Source organism: Sarcophilus harrisii, chromosome 3 (genome assembly GCF_902635505.1).
Source record: "Sarcophilus harrisii chromosome 3, mSarHar1.11, whole genome shotgun sequence".
Taxonomy (NCBI): domain Eukaryota; kingdom Metazoa; phylum Chordata; class Mammalia; order Dasyuromorphia; family Dasyuridae; genus Sarcophilus; species Sarcophilus harrisii.
This window is the reverse complement of record NC_045428.1, coordinates 272,053,862-272,075,785: the sequence shown is the minus strand read 5'-3', so window position 1 is coordinate 272,075,785 and position 21,924 is coordinate 272,053,862. Positions and strand designations below refer to the sequence as shown.

The 21,924-nt window shown below is 35.8% G+C and overlaps 1 protein-coding gene across 1 annotated transcript in view; it reads left to right on the top strand.

Annotated features, from left to right (window-relative positions):
- PHEX (phosphate regulating endopeptidase homolog X-linked) overlaps positions 1–21,924 on the top strand; it is a 259,922-nt gene that overhangs the window by 68,867 nt on the left and 169,131 nt on the right. Inside the window, exons 5-9 of the mRNA XM_003763504.2 lie at positions 386–612; positions 14,518–14,586; positions 16,414–16,530; positions 20,291–20,374; positions 21,210–21,355. Of these exons, the coding sequence (XP_003763552.1) occupies positions 386–612; positions 14,518–14,586; positions 16,414–16,530; positions 20,291–20,374; positions 21,210–21,355 (643 nt within the window). The remainder of the gene's footprint in view (positions 1–385; positions 613–14,517; positions 14,587–16,413; positions 16,531–20,290; positions 20,375–21,209; positions 21,356–21,924) is intronic.

Here is a 21,924-nt window from a genome sequence, read left to right as displayed (position 1 = left end):
ATTTTACTTTATTCCCTTACTCCATTATAGCAAGCCTTTTTGAATACACAGACAGAAGGTGGATTGCACAGAATGGGTAGATATAGATGGAATGCAATCTGCACCATTGGAGAGAATATTTACATTGAAGAGATCCATTGGAGAATTGGAGCATTTGGATTTTTTTTTAAGGAAGAAAATTTCCTTAGGCATCTCTCTTGATATAGATATCATGGAGTATATTTACATCATGTACAAGTTGGATGCTTTTCTTCTCCTGAAGTAATAAGCATTTTGCTAGCTAAAACTTTTCTGAGATCTAAGTATAAAGTTTTAGTCTCTAATGCCCTGATAGTAAATCCCCTTAAGAGAAAAAATCAACAATTGTGGTTTCTTTTTCTTTCAGAGGCAATAGAGAAAGCTGATGCTAAGCCACTGTTACACATATTGAGACATTCTCCTTTCCGCTGGCCTGTGTTAGAATCTAACATTGGTCCAGAAGGTGTGTGGTCAGAAAGGAAGTTCAGCCTCCTTCAGACCCTTGCGGTGTTCCGTGGACAATATAGCAACTCTGTGTTTATCCGTTTGTATGTTTCACCTGATGACAGAGAATCCAACAAACACATATTGAAGGTATGATGACTGTTCTTTCATATTTGTTTAGGGAAATCCATGGTGGATGTTTAACATATTTTCTTGTGAGAAGACAAAGTCAACCTGTAGCACCAGCTTTGAAAATTTCCATCTTCTGTTGGACTTGGATCTGAGCCATTTACTTTTCTTCATATATTATTGATAGGTTTTATTAACCTACATTGCTTATTTTTGGAAGTACTGCATTTTTTCCTTTTGTTGTTGGAAAATTAAAGTTTTTTGTTAACATATCATTTTCCTTTTCATTTTATTTTTCCCTACTAGAGAGCCATTTATAGTAACATAGAATAGAATAACAGAATAAAAAAAAGGCGATGGGGAGGAAGTGCTCAATAAAACTGACCCATCAGTTGTGTTAAAAAAGTATCTTATTCTGGTCCTATTACTTACCCTCTACTCTCTCTTCTAGTCAGTATAATAAGTTTATCAGGAAAAGTAGCAATAGCCTGAAGTAGGATCGCAAAGGGAAATCTAGAAATTCCATACAAATTGTCCCAAAGTTCAAATGAGAATAATTTATAAATTGTCATATATCATCCAAAAGTCTTATTCTGCTGAATTAGGGGACACCATCTTGGCTTTGTTATTGGGACCTTTTGGTCCTATGATATGTAAATCTCTGACAAGTTCTGGAAGACCAACAGAACCACAAATGGTGCTGATAACTTTGAGATGATGATGTAGATGTAACTTTAAAGTTTTACAAACAACTTTGAGAAGATTTGGAAATGGTAATGAATGAACCCCAAGGTTGCACAGATAAAAGTATATCCTCCACCAAAACTATAAAAATGGGACCCCAAATTTTCCCTCATGAGCACTTTTTGAACTCTATCTGCAATTCTGCTGCTGAGTGCTTCCAGTTCTTACCCATAGTTTTATATTTCCCATTGCTGCCTGACTTCTTCCCTACCTCATCCCCATCCCCACCCTGTCAGCCTCTCTATTCTTTTCACTGCTTGTCTCTATGCTTTCTATGTTTGTTTTCCCCTTCATCCTCTGTGCCTTATTAAAATGCTTGTTGACCTACATCTCACTGCCATTGTAGTCTTTCCCAGCAAATATCCAAAGAACTTCATATGCCTGCTCAATTTCATAATTTCATAAATTAATTATCAATTCATCAGTCAAATCAAGTCAAGACCCCCTCACTCCTTTTCTGTTCTGCTTATTTCACTTATCAATTTACACAAATTTTTACTATACTTATCTGTATACTTAAAATTCACTGTGTCTTCCAGCACACGAAAAAGACCTATTAATGTATCACAATTTGCTTTGGCTGAGCTTTTTCAAAGGATCATAAAAATCCAGCATTGGATCATCAACACATATGGGTCACCTCAGATTTAATAATGAGAGATCACAGAGCTTACTAAGTAGAAGTGAACTTAGAGATCTTTTAATCAAATTGATCAATTTGATTAATCAATCAATGCTTATAGCACCATTGCAACATTAAAATCAATTCAAGAAATATTTACCAAACACTTCAGATATATAAAATGTATACAACATTGTGCTAGCTTGAGTCAGGGAGCTCAGCCTTCATAAGGTAATCTGTTCCATTTTGGGGATGGCCCTAGTTGATAAGTTCTTTCTTATCTAGAACTGCTGCTAAGCCCACTGGGGTTTGGGTACTTGCCTCTCCTTCTCCTATATCCAACCATGTGGCTTGACCAGATTTAATCATGGGGAACTTGGCCTTTAGTAAGAAAGGGCTCCCTTTTCTCACACTCAAAAGGTCCTTGAGATACTAATTCACCTAAGATTGGGAAAGAAGAAACACTAAAAGGTAGAACTCTGCTCCCAAATATATAAACTCCTGTAATGCTGGAGAAACTGAGGCAGGAGAAAGATTAGAGAGTTTTCAATAGTTTATTAATTGGAGAGTATAATTGACTAGACAGGGCTCTCGTCTCAAATTATCCAGTCAGACAGAGATAAAAATGTACTGGGACCAAGGAAACCATGTTGGTCCCAGGGCTAGAATCCAGCAATGAATAGGAGCTGCCCCATTCCTTAAATAACCCTAGAAACAAAGACCCAAAAAGGCAGGAAAGCTTCTGTCAGGTTGGGGGGAGACCATAACTCCTAAAAGCCCAGAGACAGGATGTTTGAATACCCAGAGATAAAGATGTCAGTGAGGTATCTTGGAATATTTTAGAGGGATATTGTAAATTCTTGAGGACAGGGAAGGGTCAGGAGTTCTGCTCACTTGTTTATCTTGCTATCAATTTATAACCTTAGAGTAAACGGTTCCCAATCTTAATGGAGCAGAGTGGGTTTTTACAATTAAGGGGATTTGACAGAACAGTTAAGGAAACTGAGACAAAGGAAACTAGTTCAGGGAAACCAAGTCAGAACAGTTAAAGAGAACTGAGGCATAACACTCCCAAATATAAACTCATTTAGTTTAGACCATATTTCAAATAAAAGAGGTAATAAATTCAGCCATAATACTAGATAGAGAAGGAATCACCCTTCCCCATCCCTCATCAGAATAACATTTTGTCACCTGGAGAGTCTAAGTTTGACCTTTCTCTTCTCTTCTCTCCTTTCACTAACTATTCCCTTCCTTTCTTCATCCTTCTCTCTCTCTCTCTCTCTCTCTCTCTCTCTCTCTCTCTCTCTCTCTCTCTCTCTCTCTCTCTCTCTCTGTCTCTTTCTGTCTCTCTCCATCTCTCTGTCTCTGTCTCCATTGCTCTCTGTCTCTCTCTGTCTCTGTGTCTCTATCTGTCTCTCTCTCCTCTCCTTTTTCTTCCTTCCCTCTCCCAGTGAGGGGAGAGTAATACCAAGGGACTTTACCAAGAGACAACATTCTAAAACTCTAAATTCTTTTCAGCACTGGCTCACCACAGTGTCAGAAATAATTTTTTTTCATAAGGCCTTTGAAATGACAAGGCTTAGGTATAGAATCACACCTATCTTTGAATATTTTAAAAGCTGCCATGAAGAAAGGGAATTAGAATTATTCTGCATTGAATCATCTTTTAGACTCCAAAAAGGTCCTTGGGATACTAATTCTCCTAATAGGAAAGAGGAAAAACAAAACAGGTAGAACTCTTCTCGAATGTCTCAGGCATCAACTCATCTAGTTGAGGTCATGCTCCAAATGGGGAGAGGTATTAAGAGTCCACACAAATAACTTGGGGAATTTTCAACTTACCAGAGCGCAAGCAATGAACTACCATTTCCTTGGAGGCCTCCCAAAGTTCCTGGTATAGTCCTGGGTCTGTGTTCCCTGGAATAGCCCCATAGGTTCATTTAATCTTCTCTTCACTTACGTTGCATCTCCTTATGATATCTCCATATTGATTTTAGTTCTTCCCTGGGGAGAGATGAGGGATAACGCTAATTCCCTTTTTTGTGACAGTTCTTTAAATATCCAAAGATAAGCATCACATTTTGTATCTAAGCCTCATCCTTTCAGGGACTTTATGACTAGGAGTGTTTTTCTAAAACTGTTATTTCTCTAGGCTTCAACATATTTTTTTATTGAAGCCAGAAAAAAAAGCCATAGGAAAATAAAGCTTGTTATTATGACTCCTCTTTGCTTCAGTAACAACTCCTTTACTGGTCTTGCATCTTTCAGATGCCATGCTTCATGTCATTTCTAGTAATGTGCTGCAGCCATCACCTACTCATATGCTTCTCCTCTATGAGTTGGGTGACTTGTAACTAATTCTTTTTTTTGTTGTTGTTGAGGCAGTTGGGGTTAAGTGAGTTTCCCAGGGTCACACAACTAGGAAGTGTTACGTACTAATTCTTCAAAGACTGTGGTATTCCATATCTATGTATCTATAAATCCCCTGAAAATATCTCTATTATTCTCGCTAGATCTTAATTATCTAAAAGTGAGCTAAGTCATACTCCCTCAGACCTACCATTACATGATGGCAGATATATTAAGCAGCTATTATAGCTGCTGAATTGTGGTTGAGCTCAGTCAGGGCTTCTTAAATTTTTCCACTTGTGACCTCTTTTTGCACAAATAATTTTTACATAACTCCAGGGATGTAAGTATATAAAATAAGTAAAAATCAAACATTTACTGATAATAAATCATAGTTCTGTGATCCCCACATTCAGTTATAAGACCCTCATATGGGGTCACAAACCACAGTTTAAACAGCTGGGCTCTAGCTCACCAATTTCACTTCACAAGTGGCATTATGGTCCATTGGAATAAGTCATACAAAGGTCAATAGGTCTATGTTTAAGTCTCACCTATACCACTAGCTGGCTATGTGACTTTGGCAAGGCACTTTACCTGCTGAGCCTCAGTTTCCTGAGCTGTAAAATGGTGATTATAAAGGCATTTAGGTTCATGGAGTCATTGTGAGGATCAAATGAGATATCTGTAAGAATTGCGTCCCTGGCACATAGTAGGGACTTAAATCCTTATCACCTTATTTATCTATAAAGTCCTTTCAAGCTTTAGGAATCATTGAGTAAAGGAGATGCAAATAAGAGTAATCTCAGATCTGATTTTTAAGGTCTGTTACCTGCCTTTTGCGTTGTTCTAGAAAGGTTTGTTATAATCCATGACTGTAGTGCATATAATCATCTACTCGTAGTTTTTACCCAAAAGAACCTGTCCATCTACATTACAATTCCCTCCTATATTTGTCGTTTCTCTTCTTTTAGCCCAGTCACTGTCTCATTTTTTGATTGGGGTATCTAATTAGTGCACTGGATAGAGTTCTAGGTCTAAAGTCAGAAAGATTCAAATTCAGATCCAGCCTTAGGTAATTTGCTGCCTGCCTCAGTCAATCAACTATAAAATGTCATTTAACCACTGTCTGAGTCTGTTTCCTCAACCATAAAAGGGGCTTCATAATAGCACCTACCTGCCAGCATTTAATCTGATTTTTCTTGTTCAGCATGATTAATATGGAAATGTGTATAGAAGAATTGTATATGTTTTACATATATTGAATTACTTGCCTGTCTAGGGGAGGGGATGAGAGGAAGGGAGGGAGAAAAATTTGGAACATAAAGTTTGGCAAGGGTGAATGTTGAAAACTATCTTTGTATATATTTTAAAAATAAAAAAGCTACTATTGAAAAAAATGAAATATGATAGTCCAATGGTACTTCTGTTCCATGACAGATCATGCCCTTTGTAAAGAAATTAGTTTTAAGAAGGTTCTTTTTTCAATTCCATAACTATTCCATTCTTTTAAATATATTTATTTGCTATTTAAAGTAAACTGGGGACTCTATCATCCAGATTTAAAGAAATTTAAACATTTGATGAATCATGAATGACAGGAGTGACATAGAGAAAGTTTAAATATTTCAAGATACTGGATCTTGTAAAGAAGATTGAACTTTTAGATGCTGGGGAAAGGAAGGGAAATAAACAACAACAACAAAAAGAAAACAATCTTGATTTATTCTAGGATTTCAGGAAGAATGGAAGTTTGAAAAGTTAATATAGACATAACTGACTCAGAGACTAATATACAACTTTCACAAGATAATGATTAATTAAAAGATGTTTTACATAAAAAGTAAAATTATAGCTAAAGCAGGATTAAAAAGTGCAAATTATATTATAATGGAAAGAGTTTTCTAGACTTGGAGTTAGGAAAGACAGGTTCAATTCTTGATTTTTAGAGTAACTAGTTATGCCAGTTTGAGCAAGTCACTTTAACTTCTTAGTTTCTTCATCTGTAAAATGTGAATATTATTACTAATAATAGCAACTAACAGAATTAAAGAAAATACTTTGAAAATTTTAGAGTTATACAAATGTAGGTTATTATATATTATATATTATGCCATTATAATCTTATTAAAAGTATTTTTATAAATTTATAAAATATATTTTAATACTTTATATAATATATAGAAAAAATATATAAAATATATAAAATTTATAATTTTTATCAAAGGTATAATTCTATTACATATATTTATATATAAACATATATAATAGCTTATGTCATTAGCAGTACCACAGGAACAAGTTAGAAAGAAAAAAAAGTATGAGAAGACATACTGGGTTGGTGGGAGAAAACTAGACTCAGACATGATTAGGGATTTCACTTAATTATTCTGAGAAGTTTAGAAATGTTGGAATTGATTTATCAATTGTATATCTTACTTTCCTAATAATTCTTTTGGTTCTGCTGTAGAATAGAATGGGAAAGCATTTGTGAAGTTCTTCTCCAGTGTCAAGCACTGGGACGGGAAGGGAAAGGAATAAGGGAGAAAAAAAATAATCACAAATATCTCATCATCTTTATAAAAATATCTTCTCCATTGAGAGTCATAGAATGTCAACATATTTAGAAGAAGCTATATTCAGTGACTACCTGGAGAAGGACTTTCCAGAGAACATGGATAAAATTTGCACAAGATGAGAAGGTGCTGTGGGGTAATGCTTCATACCTTTGATGGGAATGCCTTCATCAGTCACATCACACAAAGCATTGAATAGAAGAATAAATATGAGTAGATTCCTTAATAATAATGATAATAACTAACATTTATATAGTATTTATTATATTCCAGATACTGTGCTAAGATTTAATCCCCTAAACAACCCTGGGAAATAAGTGCTACTATTATCCCCATTTTATAGATAAAGTAACTGAAGTGTACAAAGGTTAAGTGACTTACTCGGGGTTCCTCAGCAAATAAGAGTGGGAGACTAGATTTGAACTCAGAGCTTTCAGATTACAGGATTAGTGCTCTATCCATTGTGCCAGCTAGTTTTATAAACCACAATAATAAGTGCCACTTCCCTCTCCAAATTCTATCTTAGTCACTATTATTTTTGTACTTAGATCACTCCAATTATTCTCTTTACTCTCCAAATCACAGTTAAAGCATACTTGTTTGCATGTAGAAAAACTCAGCTTGGATCCTATGAGGCTACTGTGTTCTCATTAATAAAATCAAGTGTGTGTGTGTATGTGTATGTGTGTGATCAATCTCAAAATGTGTACTGATGCACTTATATGAAAGACTAAAGCCTTATCCCTGCTTTCTCCTGATTCTGGCTGCAAGATTCCATCTCTGGTGGTTCAATTTTGAGCTTTCCTTTTCCCAGCTGGAAGCTTTCCTCAATGACTGTTGGCTTGCTTTCTTTTTGGAAATGTGATTCTCTGGGAGGTCTGCTTCAGGACAACAAATCTACAGAGGATCCCAACATTTTAATTTCAATTATAGTAGTTGGCAAAGTAGGATGTAAATTTATGCAGCAACCCAAATACCAGTGCAACCTTGGCTACCTTGTATGTATTAGAATGTTAAGCCTAAGGCATTCAGCTGAAAAACTTCTATGTTATTGTCAAACTTTTAGAAGCAAACAGAGCTTGGGATGTTTAGAATAACTTGTCAAATGAGACCTTCCTCTTTGACTAGCAAGGGACTATATTCAAGAAATTCAAATGTGACCTGAGTATTAAGAACCTTATGAATCTTTATGTATCATTGTTATGCAAATATTGGGATTTTTTTTTTTTGTATTCAAAGAGATATTACCCATACTTGCAGAGAGAGTGCCTGCTAACAATTCAAGGAATGAATTTTTACTGCTATGACTTATCTCAAGTTGCTCAGAAAATAAGCACTGTTTGCTTTGTATGTATATGTACATGTGTGTACTTATGTATGTATGTATAGAGATATATGTGTGTGTGAGTGTGTGTGTGTGTGTGTGTGTGTGTGTGTGTGTAGAGCTGAGATATTAGAAAATCCATTAGGGATGTAAACTTCCTTCCAAAAAATCTATCTTAATGTCCTCTAGTGTACTTTATCTGAGAGATTGGTAAGAGTTGTGGCTTAAAGGAAAGTGGAAGTCTTATGTAAATTGCATCTTGACTGAGTGTTTTGGACAGTTGAGGCTGCCTGAGCATATTAATATTTAGGGAAAACAATGATGTAAAATCATTATCACTCAACAGCTCACTTTTGTTTAACACTTCACCTAGAAGCATAAAGATGGCAAGATGTTGTTTTATTAGAAATTAAATCTCTCTAATTTTTCTGTCTTGCCTTTTTCTATATCATTATTTGCCAGATGTTTCTTTCCAAAACCCCTTGGTGAATCCCATGTAGGGATTTGTTATAATTAAAATATTAGTTTATGTATAACTTAAAGAAAAATCTCTTATTTCCAATGGAATGTGTTGGATTCTTCATTTTCCCCCCTTTAGTCTATAATGCTCAGATTTGATATAAATGTAAGAACTTTACACACACACACACACACACACACACACACACTCCCTGTGTCTAGGTAGTCAGTTTAAGATTACCTGGGAAACATCCTGGTTCTGACTAATATCTAATACTTGTTTTAATTTTTCATACTTAAAAAAAAACTAGCTTTAAAACTGGAGAATGAAGAAGGTAACTGGTATAACCTTAGCCTATTTCCTAATCATAAAAACAAGCAGTGTGGAATGACTGCCATCACTGCAGAAGGTTTTTTTTTTAAGTTTCCTGTGACATTATTTAACTAGTCTTATTCAATCTGTTAAAATTATTTCTTGAAATCATAAACAACCTCAAGTTCAACTAAATTTCATTTGAAGTATCAGACATTTGGTGCTTACATTCAATTTTAATATTACCTTTCTTGGTATTAGTTGTCTTGTGCTTTGGGTATTTTCTTTCCATGAAGGTTATTTTGCTCAGGATAACTGCCAAATGGCTTGAATATGCTAGACTTAAAGCCAAGAAAACATATATGTAATGCTATATTTAATGGCCCAGGGCTACAGCAAGAATTTTGAAGAAATTCTAGAATGCTGGTTTGATTTTAGTACTTGGCTCTGAGCTTTCATAGGCAAGTAAAAAAGAAAAGGAATTGGTGAAGAGATGAGAAATAGTATAGTTATCCCTTCCACATCTCAGGGGGGCACAGCACTCCTGTGATCTAGAAAACCCTCATAAAATTTTTTGGCCCTCCCTTTATACCAAAGAAGGAACCTGAATTTTTTCTTTTTTCTTTTATGTGGTGTTTATAGTACCTTATTGTAAAAGTTGGATTGATTTTATATAATACTATTCTGAGTTTCTAAACTTTTTCTGTGTCATCTGTGGCTTCTACAAAACTCCCACAAATTCCCATTTAATTTCTTCTGTGATATATTGAAATCTTGATGGGGAAAATCTCAATGTAAAAGGGATGACTGTACTAGGCTAAGAAATAGGAAACATATTCCAATTCCATTGCTAGTACCACCAAAGGGTTATGTTTTCAGGCAAGTCACTTCATTTTTCCAAGTCTCAGTTTTCTTACCTGAAAAATTCAGGGTGTCCTTCCTAATGAGGGCTCTAATGTTGCTTCGAAGTGCCTGGATTCCATGATTATTTAATCATTCAACCAACAGATATTTATTAAGCATTTACTTTGTTCCAAGTATTGTATCAAATGATAAGAAGATAACAGAAAAAAAAGATCCCTTCCCTCAATGAGCTTATTTACTAAAGGGAGAAATCATAGGTATATAGAATGAAGATACCCTTTGAGGAGAAGGTACCAGGAACTAAAAAAACCAGGAAAAGTCTACTGCAGAAAGTACAGTTTGAGCTGATTCTTGAAGGAAGTTAGGAGTGTACAATGCTATGGTAAACAGGGAGAGTTGTCTAAGGAGAGGAGACAATGCAAACCTACAAAAAGGGAAAGTAGAATATTATGTAGGAGGAACAGTAAGTAGCTCAGCATCACTGAACTTTAGAGTGAAGTAATGTATAAGAATACTGGAAATGTAGAAAGAAGTCATATTGTAATGAGATTTATGTAACAAATTGGAATTGATATTTGAGTAGCCATAGGGAACCACAAGAGTTTATTGAGTAGAGAGTGACATGGAGAGACAAGACCTTTTGAAAATCACTGGCTCCTGAATAGAGGGAAGAGGAGTTAGGGAGGAAGTCCAATTAGAAACTATTGTAACAGTCCAGGTAAGACATGGTGAAGGTAAGAATGGAAAAGAGATGATGATTCTGAGAAATGTGGAAAATAAAATGACAGGATTTGGTAACTTATTACATATATTACATATTGCATTTATACCATATACGGTTACATATATTACATATGATCTAAATATATACATATCCATATATTATATATCACATATATAATGAATACATATAATGAATGAGAGTGTGGAATTGAGGAATCCATTGAGGGGTGGAGCTTTAATAACTGGTAGGATAGTAACTTTAAATATAACAGGAATGTGGCACAGTGAATAGAGTTCCAATCTTAGAGTCAGGAGGGCCTGATTTGAAATCTAGCTCAGAAACTTACTAGCTTTCTGACCCTGGCAAGTTATTTAACTCTGACTGCCTCCAGAAAAATGTAGTAAGGATATTTGGAATAGGAATAGTTTTGGGATAAAAGAAAATAAATTCTATTTTGGACAATCAGGACTTAAAATGTTTACAGAGCAGTCAATAGGTGATGATTGGAACCCACGAGAGATACTAGGGAAAGATACTAGGGAAAAAAGGGTAATTAGCTTTGAGAATCATCTACATAGAAACCTTCAAATGAGAGGATAAGAAAGAAAAAGGAAGAGTACACAGAGATTTATTTTTTGTCTTGTGGGGTTTTCATGATTAGTGCATGTGTCATGAATGAATATGCAATATCCAGCAAAGAAGACTTAGAAGACCCAATCAGAAAAGTAGAAACACAATTAAGTGAGAGTCACCAAAAAACCAGAGAAGAGAGAGTATCCAGATGGTGGGTGGTGATGATCATCAAAATCAAACATAGCAGAAAGATCAGGTGTAAGGATTGAGAAAAGTCCACTTGTTTGGGGAATTTAGAGACTATTGGTAATGTTGGGAGAACATTCACAATATCTCATTGTTATAACAAAGTATTTCTTAGTAACCAAGCAAATGGCAGATACAAACATTTAACACTCTAATAGGATGCAGAATCAGGGAAAAAGCAACAAAAGAGCACTAAATTTGAAGTCAGAGGAACTGGATTGAGATAAGGCTTTCCACCTGTGTGATCATAGAAAAGCTATTTACTGTCTCTTGAGCTTATTTTCTTCCTCTGTAAAGAGAGGATTGGCAATCTCTAAGGAGTCATAAAGACAGCTAGGTGGTGCAGTGGATAATACTGGGAGGGAGAAGGAAAGGGAAAGGAAAAGGGAAAGAGAGAGGGAAAGGGAGAAAGAAGATAGGTAGCAGATTTTGCATTAGTTGATAAATCTGGATTAAATGAATCTCAGAGGAAGAAAGGTTGATGAATTATAGTGGTACAGGGAAAACCTAGAAGTGGCAATGGAGATCAAGTAGTATTTTGACTCTCCTGCTGTAAGAAGAGAGTTAAAAATATGAGAAAAAGTTCAACTAGCAGTGAAGAGATAGCCAGTGATGCATTATCTTTCATGGGGAGGTAGGTATCTTTGAGTGCCAGAAAATAAAGAGAAAAAGGGATTATTAAGTAAGTGCTATAAAATGAAAGGGCACTAGGGGAGAGGTAGGAAAATGTAGAGTAGGACATTGTATCAGCCCTCACCTGCTCAGCCTACCATGTCCTAAGACATGAGCAAGAGAGAAAATGCTTTTCTAGCTGGGAAGAAAGAGCTTTTGTTACTCAGGGCCAGCTCATAAAAGCTCATGGAGGTAAGCATGAACAGGATCCCTTTTGTATTGTGGCTCTGGGGGCACCCTGACACCAAAGATGCAGGAAATTTTAATTCATGATAACCAGGAATGAAATAGGTTTGGGGAGTTCAGAGAAGGAGGTTGGATGACCTAGGAGAGGCTTTAAAAGCCTTAAAAGTTTCAGGAACAGCTCTTTCTCACCTTAAAAGAAACCACAACTAGAACTTGGCATTGGTTTTCACGGCTTGTTATATTGTGATTACCTTTTTGATACTTTGTAATAATTCAATTTCAACAAATGTCAACCAAGATCTAGTGTGTGAACTTTGTTTGTTTCAAATTTGGCTACTGCATTTTCATATAATTGGTTTCGTTTGTAATCAGATGTATTTTATTTTGTGCATTTAAAAACATTAATCTAAAAAGGACTTCTCTTAAGACTTACATGAGTTGATGATGAGTAAAATGAGCAGAATCAGGAAAACACTCTATATAGTAACAGTAACATTGTGCAATGATCAACTATGATTGACTTTGTTCTTCTCAGCAATGCAACCCCCCAAGATGATTCCAAAAGATTTTGATGGAAAATGCTATTCGCATCCAGAGAAAGAACTATGCAGATTGAAACATACTTTTCACTTTTTTTCTTTTGTGTTTTTTCCTTTATGTTGTTTCTTTTTTCACAACGTGACTAATGTGTAATGATGTTTAGCAGGATTATAATATAACTTATAAAATTTATATCAAATTTCTTGCCGTCTTGGGGAAGGATAATAGGAAGAAAGGAGGGAGGAAAATTTGGAACTTAAAATCTTATAAAAAATGAATGTTAAAAGCTATTATCACATGTAATTGGAAAAAATAATATTAAAAGTAACGGAAAGTAAAAGGACTTCATAAAATATTATTATGAAATAGGTTCACTGGACTGCCAAAGGGGTCCATGGCACACAAATGCTTGGTTTCCTGAGTACTGGGCATAAAGAATAGAAAGACAAAAAAATACAGATAATTCCTGCATTCAGTGATTACATTTTACTGAGAGAAAATAATAATACCCATAATTTAATTAAATGCAAAGAAGTATTTGGGACAAGGGTATTTTGTAAAATATGTAACAACCTAGATTTTTTTAAAAAAAGTATGAAGGCACTTTTAAGTTTACTCTGCATAATTAACACTTTAAGTGTATACAATCAACAAAACAATAAATCAAGTCATGATTTCTGAGGTGTGAATGCTTACCCTGGAAATTTTTAAATAATGTACTTTTAAGATTTTAGAATAACTCAGTGCCTTCTTTCTCAGATTATTTACAATTATCAACAGATAATCACAGCTTCATGAAATTTACATGAAAACCAGGTTTATTAAAAGAGAAATGAACATGCACATGGAACTCAGAGTTCTATACAGGATATACAGGACAAAGGAAGGAGAGGATAACTGGAAATCTTCATTTAAAGGAGTGTGGCATAGGAAGGGAAAGTGCAATAAAGGTGGGGAAAGGACAAAACCCCTTCTGAAGGAGAGGAGCAAGGGGATGGCAAGGGTAGCATTTTTTATCTTTCAATGCTGCTAGACTATGAGAATTGGAGAGTTAGCTTATATGCACAGGTTCCAGTTCCATAAGCAGTTTCTTAGTCTAGTGCAAATATAGAAAATTATTCATCTCAGTTTATCATGTATGTATCTTATTTTATATATATTTCTGTCTTCATGTTGCCTTCCTCCTTAGCTTGTGAGGTCTTTGAGAGCAGAGTTTTTTCTTTTTTCTCTCTTTGTATTCCCCAGCCCTTAGCACAGTACCTAACACTATTGTTGTTGTTGTTCAGTCATGTCTGAGTCTGTGAAAGGTTTTCTTATCAAAGATACTGGAGCAGTTTGCCATTTCCTTTTAAAATATTTCTCTGTTTTACAGATGAGGAACTGGGCAAATAGGGGTTAACTAACTTGGCCAGGATCACAAAGCTAGTAAATATCTGAAACCAGATTTTTAAACTCAGATCTTCCTGATTCCAGGCTGCATTTTTTTTCTATTGCACTATCTAGTTGCTTGATACTAGTGGATAATTAATAAATATTTCTTGGCTGATTGATTTATAATGATAATTCCTTGAGTTATAAAAGTTATTATTTGTTGAATTCCTATTTATACCCAGTACTGAATAATCTTTTTCTTTTATGACAACAGAAAAAAGTTTTCAGCATAGCTATGGTATACTACAATATAAGAAATTGCAGTGAATTTCTAACTTGGTAATATTTTTATTTTAACAGCTAGATCAAGCAACTCTCTCCTTAGCAGTGAGGGAAGATTACCTTGATAACAGCACAGAAGCTAAAGCTGTAAGTTGTCTTTGCCTTTTATTGCCTGTCTTTGACAAGCGGAACACTCTTCAAATTCATAGTTCAATATTAGAAATGGACTATGCTGCTACCCTGAGCTGGGAATATTAGAATCTACCATTCCAGATTCTTTGTACAGAAAGAAATGTTGCCTTCTTCTGATTTTGGTCTTTTAGAAGATATAGGTGTCTAAATTATATTAGTCCTTTTCCTCAAAAAGATTTTTTTTCTTTTAAAATTTTGTTATTTTATTCTGAACTTAAACACATCCTTCTCTTCTCTAAATAAAGGTTCCTTTCCATACATGTAGCAGAATACAAAAACAAACAAACAAAACAAACAAAAAGGATTCTGTAGGAAATCACAACTAGAGGATTTTTTTCTCTACCAAGGAAACAGTGGAATATTCCAAATAAATGGAAGAGATGAGAGAGCTCATTACAGAATCCATTAGCAGATACAAATGAGAATATAGTAGAAAGTGAGTTTCCAAGTGCTGAAAGAATTTCTAATAGAGTAGGGAAGAATCAGGTGGCATTAACCAGACAGAAGGCCTGGGTCAGCCTAATCTGAAGAGCCTCTGGAGACTGGGTTAGAGATGGAAAATTATAAATATCTTCTGAGATTCCAGAAGAATTTAATTCCTCCAGAAGATGTTTAATCTTCCATTCCCTTTTAATCTCCCTCATCCCCAAGCTATCAGGGTTACCGGTCTAGTGTAAGACTTCTGAACTGAAGCACAATAAAAACTTGCGTCTCTCCTACCCCACATTCCCCTCACTTCCTAGAAACCTGAAGTAGTTTTCTAGACTGGAGAAAGAGTTCAGATCCCAGATTCACTAACTTGGTGACACATATCAAAGGCAGGGGTCAGGTGCCTTTCATTTTGGAATTGAATGGAGTGAACATCTGCTGAGTTGTGAATTCTTCAATGTTCATGATAAGTACCAAAATGCTACCTCACCTTTTGGCTGAGGGTCTGTTGGAACTGAAACTTGTCTTGCATAATGCTTTTTGCCTAGATAGAAAGGATTTCAAAAATAAGAAACCTCATATTTACAAAGGAAGGTAGCCATTTGAATCTCCTTTATTTGCTGGACTATTAAGTTCTTTCAAAATAACATTATCAGGAACACAATGGAGCTTTTATGGATAGTCATGGAGCAAATGTTAATGCTTCAATGGAGGCTTATCCTCTCCCTAGTCTCCTCTGAGATGAGAATGAGGTTCTTTGTGAAAATGAATTTTTCATAAACTAGAACAAAAACAGAGCAAGTAAACAAACCAATCAACCAGGAAAACAAGCTATCTCCTTAGTTTATATATTAGTGTTAGGGTTGGTGAATCAGTTTTCCATTGCCTCCCATGCTTTTAGATCATGCTCTCTTTTATACATTATCATTCTTCTCCATCATTTTTTTTTTTTTTTGTTTAGTTTCATTTGCTTGGAAAGAGGACTTTTGAACTTTTGGTTATTATTCTGGATTTACTTTAAATTGTTCAAACCCATTACATCCACTTATCATATCCATTTATTTATAACAAGTATCATAAATTTCTAGAAAAATAGTTCTCATTGATCTGTGATGGCTGACTGCTTCTGTCTCCCATGGCAACAGTTCATGAGTGGTTATCAGTTGTCTCTCTCTCAAAGTGGTGGGTGGGTGGGTAGGTAGGTGGTGTTACATAAGGCTGGAACAGCATGATGATTGCTGACTGGAAAGTATAAAGTATTTATTTCAATTGGCCTTTCTACCCTCCCTTGTTCTGGATCGACATTTTAAGAGATTTGTTGTCATGGTCACTTGACTCTCCATTTTTTTCCAGTACCGAGATGCCCTTTACAAATTCATGGTGGATACTGCAGTGCTTTTGGGTGCTAATGTCTCTCGAGCTGAACATGATATGAAATCAGTGCTTAGGCTGGAAATTAAAATAGCTGAGGTGAGTAAATAAAAAAAACTTCTAAAAGTTTGGTTTGAGAAACAGATCTTGTATTTATGAATCATACCTGCTCGAAGAACCTATTAGACATCAAAATGGCACCATGTAGCATCCATTTTGCATTCAAGAAGATACTTCATCTGGGAGTAATTGGATACTTTGCCCTTCTTCCCGCTACTTTTAGGCTCCTGGCCATGCTTATGCCAATGCTTGGCTGGGAGAATGTATTTATCACTGCCTACAGAAGCACTATGGAGATGTGCAATGGCAAGCAGGAGAACTGCCTATGGAGATTTCCCATATGTGTGAGGAAAGCACAGTGCCAGGCAATTAGACATAGAAGGGGTTTAGAAAATACCTGCTGACACAGGAATAAAGAGGACTACATACTTTTATCCAACCCCATTCTTGATCCCATTATGTCACAGGAAGAAGCCTGGGCGTAGATCTTGGTTTGGGAGAACTCAATCAGCAAATACTGAATGGATCATTGTGATGGGGAGTCATGGGAATTCCAGGATTCTGGCCTTGCTTGTGGCTCTTTGCTAGCAGAATTATGAGAGGAAAATTCCAAAAGATTTCTGGGATCAGTGGGAGACAATATAGTTAAATTGAGTTATGGAGACCACCTATGATTCCAGGGGGGAAAAGGGAGATTTTTTTTAACAAGCAGATTTTTGAATACATGGTTGTTTACAGATACTCTAGGGTTTGGCAACTTTTTTGAAGTGACTTATCAAGTCTGTATTCATTCCCTTGTGTGGGATGGAAAGAACATAACAGGCTCACCATAACTTCTGTTCCCACCATGACTAGAACATATCTCCCTCCACATTCCTATTTGTTGCTCCAGGAATGAGTCTTGAAAGCCTGCATGTCATGGATTTTTGACCTTATGGTTTACCCTCTATTTTCTATTAAATGCCTATAGGGCTCTGCTTATTGTGAAACTGCAGGTGTCTAAGTGTGATTGATTCTGATTTACATCAGAGGCCACCAGGGGCAGAACTTGGCAGCTGGCTGCTACTTTTTCCCACTCTATGCTCTGTTTCCAAAAATATATAGGCAACTTGACTGCATTCTATTGGGAGAGTCTGATTGTCTGCTGCTGCCTAGACATAGTTATCTCTAACTATTGCCCTTCATACCACCAGGGAACTAAAAGGGAGGTAAAATATATGATATTTCTTGAGAAACTTTATATATTAAGGAAGGAGGGGAAGTTAAGTCAGTTTAGCACAATAAATCCTTTTAAATATAATTATAGAAATGTGTATAGGACTAATGACAGGTATACACTTAGCACGAGAAGTCTTCATGGAGAAGATTCCCTTTATCCCTTCATTTAGTTATTCATTGAGGCTGCTAGGTGGCATAATGATTAGAGTATAGAACCTAGAATCAGGAAGACCTGAGATCCAATCCAACCTTAAATATCACTCAACCTCTGTTTGCCTTAGCTTCTTTAATTATAAAAATGGGGATCATAATAGCACCTATCTCCCAAAGTTATTGTGAGAATTAAATGAGATAAATTACTTAAATAAGAGGATATTCATCCTCTGCATACTAGGTCAGCACCAGTAGTCTTAATATTTACCTTGCTTCTGGGCTTTGATGATTCTAGAGGACAGAGTGAGTCAGAAGACTTTGTGCAGCTTCGCTTAAATTAAGTACTAAATATTTGAGAGGGGGTTCAGGAAATCTTTTAGAGGGCAGTGCTTGAAAACTGATCCTTGAAGTGGTGAAGAATTCCAAGAAGAAGAAGTCAGGAGGAAGAACATTTCAGGCAGGGGAGAGAGCAAAAGCATGGTGGTGAGAAATGGAATGCCATTTACAGAGAATATCATATAGTTTAGTTTGGCTGTAATTTAAAGTACATGAGGAGAAATGTGAGATCAGTTTTAAAAGATAGGTTGAAGATAGTCCATGAAATGGCAGCTAGATAGTACAGTGGATAGAACACTGGTCCTGAAATCAGGAAGTCCTGAGTTCAAATATGGCCTCAGATACTTAACACTTTCTAGATGTATAATCCTGGGCAAGTCACTTAACCCCATTTACCTCTCTCTCACACACAAAAAGATAGGTTGTGAAAAGTGTTCGGGGCCAAAGAGATGGGAAGTTTGTACCTTTTTTCTAGGTGCAACAGGGAGGCACTGAAGCAACTGGACTTGATGATCTCTAGATTTCCTTCTTGCTTTATTCTATGATTTGTGTAATTGGAATGAGCAGGGATGGTCAGGATTCTGTGTTAGGAATATGAATTTGACAGCTGTGTAGAGAATGAATTGGAGAGGGAAGAGATTGGATTCAGGAAGACTAGTAATGGCAGTGATGATGGCCTGAGTTAAAGTGGTAAACATGTCAGTACAAAGAAGGGGATGATATGAGATATAGATATAGAATTAACAAGATGATGGGAGGGGCGTGAGTGAGATAAGAAGTAACCTTGAGTGACTGTAATGATGTTAGTGCAGTTGTCAGAAATAGGAAAGTTCAGAAGGGAAATGATCAATTGCATTTTGGACATGTTGAATTGAGTTTTATGAAAATGTCAGTTGATGATGTGAGATTGGGACTCAGGAGAGAAACTAGGGCTGGATATATAGATCTGAGAGATAACTGCACTAGAGGTATTAGTTCAGTCTGTAGAATCTCTGGAACATTACCCAGAGAGGGTCTAGAGAGAAGAGAAGATGGACTAGGACAGATCCTTGGGTACTAGGATCTTAGATAGCACACATAGAGGGTAGTACATGGCTGGTGTTACTGCAAGAGAGACTGAAAAAGAGACAGGCAGAAAGAGAATAAGGAGAGATCAGTATCACAAAAATCCAGGGAAGAGAAAAAATTTTGAATAGGAAGATGACCTGTAATATAAAACTGCAGAGAAATTAAAACACATCTCTCTGGAACAAAATTTTGAAATATGGAAGAGTAAAAGATGGTGATGGATGGGATGGGAAAGAGTATATATCTTGAAAAGGAGAATGGCTTGTGCATGATAGTTCAGAGGTAAAATAGGGCAAATTTAGTATGAGGAGATCACATTAATATAAAACTCTAAAGCTCTTAAAAAAATAAATTTTATTTTTATTTTTCAAAGGAGTACTGAGAACTATGGCGGCATATTGAAATGGATGATATGATAAAGAATGTATTCCATGGGGATAATATTATTGCTGAGCAGGGAAAAGATTCAATATGGGAAGGGATAAAGGTTTGGTTTCAATGAAAGCAGTCTCCCTCTCCCTCTCCCTCTCCCTCTCCCTCTCCCTCTCCCTCTTTCTCTTCCCCCCTTCTCTGTTTTTTTTCTAAGCTCAGTTCAATATAAGATGAAGTTTTGGTAGTATCTAACTGTGGGAAGAAGGAGAGAATGTAGGGGAGATGAAGTCTCAAAAATTAAAGATGACACAAAAGAAAATTTAGAAAGATGGGGGTTTTCCAGGAAGGGAGAATAACATGATTGTAACTGGCACAAAGGAAGGTAAGCTTATTTTGAAGGGATCAATTTAACTCAATTCAGCAAGTATTAATTGAGCTTCAGCTATGTGTAAGGCATTGTGCAAGGCCCTGAGGATAAAAGGACAAAAAGGAAGCAGCTTTTATCCTGGAGGAACCTATCATTAAAACCCATAATGATGAAGAATTTTAATTTGATTGGAATGGTCATTAGAAGCCATAGCTAGGTTCTCAGAAGTCACATAGTAAACAAAAAAAAGTGCTTAGAAAAATAATTTGGGTTTGTTTTCAACAGATAATGATTCCACATGAAAATCGGACCAGTGAAGCTATGTACAATAAAATGAATATTTCTGAACTGAGTGCCATGATACCACAGGTTAGTAAAACATAATCTGAAAACTTTTCATTTTAACTGATTGTTTAAAAAGCAAGATGTGTGAATTTTTTGCTTAGGAAAAATGCCTTTCCAGTCTCTTGTGATCACCATCTCTGCCAGCAATTAGAGAAATAGGATGTTCATTAACTTGATTGATTTGAGTGATACAATGTTGATCTTGACATATGCAGAAGATATAGCTTTTCCTGTTGTTACAAGCATTTGTAACTGGTTTACTCCCATTTGAAAGTCCAGATTTGGACACAGAGAACCTGAATTCAGATTCTGACTTTGCCATTGTATTATCTTGGGCAGATCAGTTCACTTTTTTGGCCTTAGTTTTTTCATTTGTAAATGAGGAGGCTGCATTTGGTAATCCTTCCAGTTTCAAGTATTAGATCCTATAATCTAAGGCTTCTCTGATCCTTTTAAAACTTGCTTGGGAGGATGCCCCATAGAAAGGTGAAAAATGACATATCTAACATGCTGCCAAAATCTGTGCAGTGCTAAGGAACGTGTTTTGTTTTATGTAACACAAAGCTATAGATTTTAAGGAATGGGAGCTCATTTTTTTTTTTAGGTTTGATTTATTACCTTTAGAGGAGAGATACTTTTAAGTTAAATTTTGTTTTTACACCAAATTTTCTCCCAGGGCCTCAGATTCCCAATTGTAAATTGAAGGGATTGAACTAGATGGTATCAAAGGGCTTTTCAAGCTCTGGGTTTATCATTTTATTTTCAAACAGCTGAATGCATGTGGCCAGCTTGCTTACTTTTCTTTGTCTGTGGTTCTCAATAATTAACCTCTGCCTTTTTTTCCCCCTTTTCTTTTCAGTTTGACTGGCTCAGTTATATTCAAAAAGTCATAGATACGAAACTCTACCCTGAACTCAAGGATATAGGCCCATCAGAAAATGTGGTGGTCCGAGTACCACAGTATTTCAAAGATCTCTTCAGGATACTAGGATCTGAGAGGAAAAAGTAAGGACTTTCTTATGAATTTCAGTTTGTTCAGTGTGAAATTTCACATCTCTTTCTTGCCACTGTAAAAGTGTTTTTTTTTTTTTAAAAGATCATATTTAGTGAAAATTAAAAAAAAAAACTCATAGGGAAAAATGTGTGGCCCTTTGAGGAAGATTAGGCCTGTACTGCAACATGAGTGTAAATAATGTGTTCCTGACAATGATAACACACTCATGATGTTTCTACCCCAATTCACAGCCCTCTTGGGCAAAAATTACTTAGATGGCCTAAATTGTTTATTATCTCCCCTGACGTTTATGGAATAAGCTATGTAATGATGTTATTTTTCTGTGCTTTCCACAGGACTCTGCTTTTTTCCTTTCATTTTTGTTCAAGTTTTTTGCTTCATTCAATTTTCTTGAAGCCAACCCTGTTTCATAAGGGTCAGCTATTTTGTAACACTAAACATACTTAAAAATGAAAAGATAGAAAACCATTTTGGGAAGCTCTTGGTGTGTGTGTGTGCGTGTGTGTGCGTTGGGAATGGGAAGTAAAAGTACAAACAGCAATAAAGTAATTTCGGAAGT